The sequence below is a fragment of the Atta cephalotes genome, assembly GCF_000143395.1.
Source record: "Atta cephalotes unplaced genomic scaffold scaffold00009, whole genome shotgun sequence".
In the NCBI taxonomy this organism is placed as follows: domain Eukaryota; kingdom Metazoa; phylum Arthropoda; class Insecta; order Hymenoptera; family Formicidae; genus Atta; species Atta cephalotes.
The window spans coordinates 2759358-2765899 of NW_012130073.1; the positions used below are offsets into that span (position 1 = coordinate 2759358).

Genomic DNA, 6542 nt, shown 5'->3' on the forward strand with positions numbered 1-6542 from the left:
ACAGCCTCCATCTCTGTGCTTCTATTGAAGAAAATTAGCTTATTCTAGCAAATTACTTACCGCTTCTAATTATTTCAACTTCCGGCTTGTCTTTCAAACGTCAATATTGATTCAATATTCCTACCTTTATCTCGGCTCGTTCATTTTATCTTATCTGTACTAATGCAGAACACAACGTATCAAGAAGCAATCTATCTACCATAATTGTAGATATTACGATTTCAAGTTCAGTTCGCCAAGAATATCTAGAATGGAGATAGAGACACATTATAGCAAAACTACGATAGCTATTTGCCCTAAGAGACATGGGAAGTGTAATTATTGCGAGCAGTACCGGTAGGATACCGTCAGAGAATGGAATTAACAAAGCATTAACCGTTCAGTGTTCAGTCATTGTCTTATTATCCGTTAATCTCGCTTCCAGATGGTTTCTGGCAGTGATGCCCTCATCGGAGGAGGAAAGCCAGTGGCTTGTTGGCAGCGGGGGCGGCCTCGCACCCTCCGGCGGCAGTGCGACGAAAACGGGCGCCGGCGAGCGCGGCGTGAACACTAGATCTAATCTCTACACCGAGGAGATGACGACGCAGCCGGCGAACGTCGCCACGGCCGGCGTAAACTCGGCCTCGGCCGATTCCGCGGAGCATGATCTGATCGACTCCACCGCGGATGCGACCCTCCTGGCGCAATTTCACGAAGACGCCATCAAGCAGGTGATACAACTTATGTTTCATTGCTTCGGAATGAAAAGAGAAGCTCTGAGAAGACTCATCATCGTTTTTTTCTAAGTTATAGTCCTATCTCATAAAAACAAGAATATTTTTTAAATATTGTATTTGTTCTTAGAAAAATTCTATACTCAATACTAGCCAATTTGATACTCATACAGCACAGATCATTACAGCAATATTGCAATGTTTCAGTGCAGTAGAAGATAGAGAAATTAAAGAGATGAAAATAAAGAGGAAGAATGAAAAAAAGGAGAGTTAAGGAGGATAAAGAAATCAGTAAATAAAGAGAAAGGAAGAGAAGAGAAAGAGAAAATAATAAAAAGATTAGAAGAGAGTAGGATACTATAATAACATTGCAGCAATGTTATTGCAAGCTTCTGTGCTGTACTGAGTATTGGTCAATTTAATATTGAAAAATGATTAATTACTTTAGTATTAAAAAACACTGAACAATAATTGGTGTTTTGTAATGAGAAACAAAGTGATCATTTCATCTTTGTTTAACATTGACAAACAACAAGAATAGATATTTCTAGCAAGGACACAATGCAATGAATCATTATATCCTTGTTTAATGTTGAACAAGGATATAATAATATATTGTGTCCTTGCTGGAGAAAATATAGTATCATGCTTCTCTTGTTGGAAAACAACTAGTTGCAATCAGTATCTTTAATCAAAATAAGTAATTAACTACCTTTCAGTATTAAATTTTTTCAATAAGGATGACAGCAAGTCTTTTAAACTCATAAAAAATAAAATTACCGACTGCCTATCTAACTCTCTCGTCGTAACTGCAGCGTATTTTCCTGACATAATTAACGCATCATTATCTCTGTATTCACGATAGTAGCCATGAGTCATTTCTGATTATTTCAAACGTGACGAAGTCAACCACTGAACCATTATCGAAACAAAGCGTATCCAAGTATCGATCAAGTTGCTCGATCATCGTGATCGAGAGTTGTCGCTCGATTGGCTCTGCCAACGTCGAGTACGATATAAAAATATACTAGGCAGAACAAAAACATAACCTAGACGAAATGGCGTCGTCGTTCGTTTACCCGAAGTGAATGATTTTGTTCTTACGGGTCGGAGCGTCTCTCCTTCTCTCTCTCTTTCTACAAAAATGAGCGAAACTCTGGACGATTCGGTCGTCAAGACAAAATACATACCGCGCGAAGTACCGGGCTATTTGAAGGATTTCCCAGTAAATATTTTTTACTTGATGTTACGCATCGAAGGTTACATACGTTCCATGAAGCAAAGAGAAACTAATATATAAACAATATTTATTAAACAATATTTATTAAAAACGTATTATGATATTATTGTTTATTTGTAATTCAAAAGAAGCATCTTTTTCAATTAACACTTAGAAGAATTATAGACTATCTTTTTATAGCTGAAATTATATACATTCTTTGTTCTTAAATAGTGACATAAATAGGAAGGAATGTTCTATTCTGTATGATTCAGTGCAGTAGTAAAAAAACATGATATGTGGATTTTATATTTTTACTTATAAATGTTTGATATAAATGTTAACTTTATAATATCTCCAAAACACATGAGACTTCTACTGTATAAAATTGTATCAAGAAATGGAATGTAATGTTACAGGCTGGTGTTGGTTATTTTCAAATATTTGCTGCTTTCTGCACGGGTTTGAGTCTGGCTGCTGACACTGTTGAAATTTTTGTTGTACCATATATACTGCCAAGTGCAGAGGTTGAACTTTGCATCGAGGACAACGAGAAGGGATGGCTCGGTAAGTTGCTTTTGTACAAACTTCTTTTGCGATGCTAAACATAATTTTTTAGGAAATATTACTCTCGTTGGCCTTGCCTTGGGTGGATTATTTTGGGGTGGTCTGGGAGATAGATTGGGAAGACGTAGATCCCTCTTCTCAGCCATGTCTGTGCACTCTCTGTTCAGTGGTGTCGCAACATTTATGCCCACTTATGGCACTTTTATGACTGCTAGATTTTGCTCTGCTCTTGGGTAAGTAATTTTTTTTTTATTCAAAGATTTAAATACATTCAGTATTTTTTTCAAACAAGAACTAAAGTAGTTAAATAATTATTATTATACAGATTTAATTTATCACATTACAGAGTAGGAGGAGCTGTACCTCTAGCATTCGTATATCTAGCAGAATGCTGCCCACAGTTAAGTAGAGGTCGCTGGACAGGTATACTCGTAGCAGCATGTGCACTCGGTGGTGTCTACGCAGCACTCTTGGCTTGGGCAGTGGTACCCACAACAGGAGAAATGGTTGTCCTGGAGAATAAGGAACACTTCAGTGCTTGGCATCGTTTCTTGTTATTATGTTGTCTGCCGGCGTTGTGCTCCACGTTCGGTCTTATCTTTCTACCAGAAAGTCCAAGATATCTTATAGAAGCCGGGCGAGATGTAGAAGCAATGATGGTATATCAGGTAAAGATATGTAATATAAATGATAAAATTAATTATTTGATAAATGATAAAATTAATTATTTAATATTCAAATTTATTAATAATTTATGTCTCAGAGGATATATAAGAAAAATAACGCCCGAAAAGGTGCAGCAGGTGCTCAATATCAACTTTCTGAACTTGAACTTCCGACCAAAAGACCACGTGGCTTGGCACCGCCATCTCCTAGCAATCACACTAGTGTTTTGGCAGATATAATATATTCAATCGAAATGGTAAATATTTCTGAAAGACATTTTATTATGTAAAGATATATCTTAATTATAAAAGTTATAATTCATTCTTTGCCTGTAGTTCTGGAATTCTTTCCTGGAATTATTTGCGACGCCTCATTTACGAGTGACTTTGGTACTATTAATTATTTGGGCTACCGCTTCATTCAGGTAAATTTTAATTATCTAAAAGTTTTAGGTAATTAATCAAGAATTTTATAACTCACTCTATTTGTATTTATTCAGTATCTATGGTCTTATGATATGGTGTCCTGAATATCTGAAACTTTTACGAGCGACGGAATACGAGAATCATACCGAACACTATCATAAAGAGGAACACAATGGTACAACGTTTACTGGTTCTTGGGAAAATCGTCAGTACAAAAACTCTACATTTTCAAACTGCAAGTACGGATATTATTTCGAAATATGTACCAATACAAAAACTAACACTATACTAATTATTTTTTTTCTATATAAATATAATTTCTAAATGTTTACAGATTTACTAAAATGATATTCAGCCATGTCGATTTTGACAATTGTACCTTCCAATCGGTAGAATTCAGTAGCATTAAGTCTAGCAAAACCCACTTTAGAGACAGTGTTATTATATATTCAAAGTAAGTATCATTTATATTCTAAATCTATACATATATTCTAAATTTTTTAATAAATATTTTGTATTCATCAATATGTATATATATATATATATATATATATATATATATATATGTACATACATATATACCACACACACTTTGTTACAGATTTGTTGATACAGATTTGTCTGCACAAGTTTTCACCAGATGTAAATTGGAAAATAACACGGAGCTGAGTTTAAGCGGGTCCTGTCCAACTCTCGATCTCGATTATAACATTTATATCGAAGAAGCATTACATGCTCATCTTGTTGCTCAATTGGCTTTTGTACCTGCTGCTGCGTTAGCAGGTTTGGCACTTACCGTTCTTCAACGGCCAAAACTAATTGGTTAGTTATTAAATTTCTTTGAAAATAGCAAGCTGAAAGTTTCAATTTTAACTCATTTACGACATTTATTCTCTTTTACCAATAGGTCTCTCGCTTTTCTTCTCTTCCGTTGTTGCATTATGTCTGATATTAATTCGCCAAAACAGTTCGGCAGTTCTTGGTTTTGAAGGTGGCTTCACAGCTCTTTTTGCCGTTGGATGGACATCATTAACTTTGGTGACAGTCGAGAGCTTCCCCACACACTTAAGGTGAAGAAGTAAAAATCTTTAGGATATTACAAGAAAAAAAAATTGAAAATTATTTTGAAAGAAAATATTTATTAATATGTTTCTATAGATGTACCGGTTTTGGACTCATAGCAGCAGCTATAAGAATATCAGGTCTGATAGGAACCACAACATATCAGACATTGGTGGGTACATCATTAATCGCGCCCGCATTAATGACTGCGCTGGCACTATTGATTGCCAGTGTTATAACTTTTAAATTGCCTCATACTCATACTGTCTTCTTGTAAACTTTCCATCAGTAGAAAAGACTATCAGCAACACTGGTATAGTTGAAACAAAAAATTCGTTGTCGAATTTACGAAACAAACTTATACAGTACTCTATCACTGACGAATGAATTCTCAGAAAGAATAATCTCAAATACGTCAAAGACGTAGAGAAGAAGAAGACGTGCTATTCTTTATTCTTCATCCTTAAGACTTATTCGAAAAAATGATGTTCAAAACATGTCAATACTTAATTCATTGATCAAAAAGAGAAAATTTTTTTTAAAATATGAGACTTTGTATAAAGTAACATATCCTAAGTAATAATAGAGCACTATTGTCTTTCGAGACATTTGCATATTTGAAGCGCACAGAACGTTTACAGCGACTTTAATTTGCTAACGCAGAATAACTTGGACGTTGCAGATACTTGGATCAAAGTACTCTTGTATCCTATTGCTTATGAAATATGAACATTCGCTATATGCGAATGACATGCTAATGTGCGATTAAAATTTAAAAAAAGTGATGTCAAGATCGGCTGACACGGACGTTTTCGTGCATATAATAGTCACTCTGAATCTAATATAATATATATTACTTTGCTATTTTACATTTGACGATATATAAATCATTATGCAAGCATATTGAGCAAAGGACATACACGTATGTGCAACTGTTTTAATAAGGCTCATGCCATGAAACGTGTCAATTTTAATAAAGGATGTACAGTCATCCATAATAATATATCGTATACACTAAGAAACTTTAATTAGAAATATACTGGAAATCCAGTTTGATATCTCAATTATTATTCCAAATACAACGCTTATAAAATACATAGCTGTTCTTACTTTCAATCTAGATTAAATAATAAATTAATACATGATGTGTGTGAAACTTGAATATATTCCAATATATTTCGCGGAAGATCAGTATCTATTCGCTCAGATTCAATCACACAAGACACTACATGAATATCCACATACAAATCAATTTCGATGATGTAACAAATCATTTTATATGTTTTTATGCAAGAAGAGAATTTTATTCGTTCGCAGGAAACATTCCTATGAAAGGAAAATAATCAGACAATTATATGTTCAATACTTCCGCTTTTTATTAGCATGTATTAGATTTATCAACTAGATACTAGAATGCTGCTAATTCGATAAATGAGGAAGAAAGAGAGAAAGAAAGAGAGTGGAAGGGAGAGGCACACATACACACATGATTCACGTAAAAAACGCTGCCGTATGAAATCTTAATATCTAGATGCAAATTTTCGAACGAGAAAAAAAGGTAGAGAAGATTCAGCTTCGTAGCGTAAAAACCCAAGATCTATCGTCAACGTTAATCGTCTTCTGACTTACAATACGATCAATTATATATATATATATATATGAACGTGTGCGTCTGACCTTCTAGTAATGTGTATATTAAAAATGTAGAACGTTATTTTCTACAAGAACCAGGATCACAGTCTTGACATAAATATATATAAAATGTAATTTGTGTAATATAATAATATATGTTCACTTGATGAAACTTTGTTAAAGTTTTATCTCCACCGACAACAGACAACAACGTATAACATTGGCAAGTTGGAAAGAACATAAAGAAAGTTTGTTGAT

At 34.3% G+C, this 6542-nt stretch overlaps 1 protein-coding gene across 1 annotated transcript; it reads left to right on the forward strand.

The window, feature by feature from the left end:
- The first annotated feature begins 250 nt into the window (after positions 1-250).
- On the forward strand, positions 251-4929 carry LOC105627474 (synaptic vesicle glycoprotein 2B-like). The gene is made up of 12 exons (XM_012208755.1): positions 251-336; positions 425-710; positions 2352-2499; positions 2552-2732; positions 2846-3167; positions 3263-3421; positions 3501-3589; positions 3665-3829; positions 3925-4044; positions 4192-4412; positions 4498-4660; positions 4749-4929. Exons 1-12 carry the CDS (start codon positions 251-253, stop codon positions 4927-4929), a joined length of 2121 nt encoding a protein of 706 aa, XP_012064145.1.
- Positions 4930-6542: the final 1613 nt, after the last annotated feature.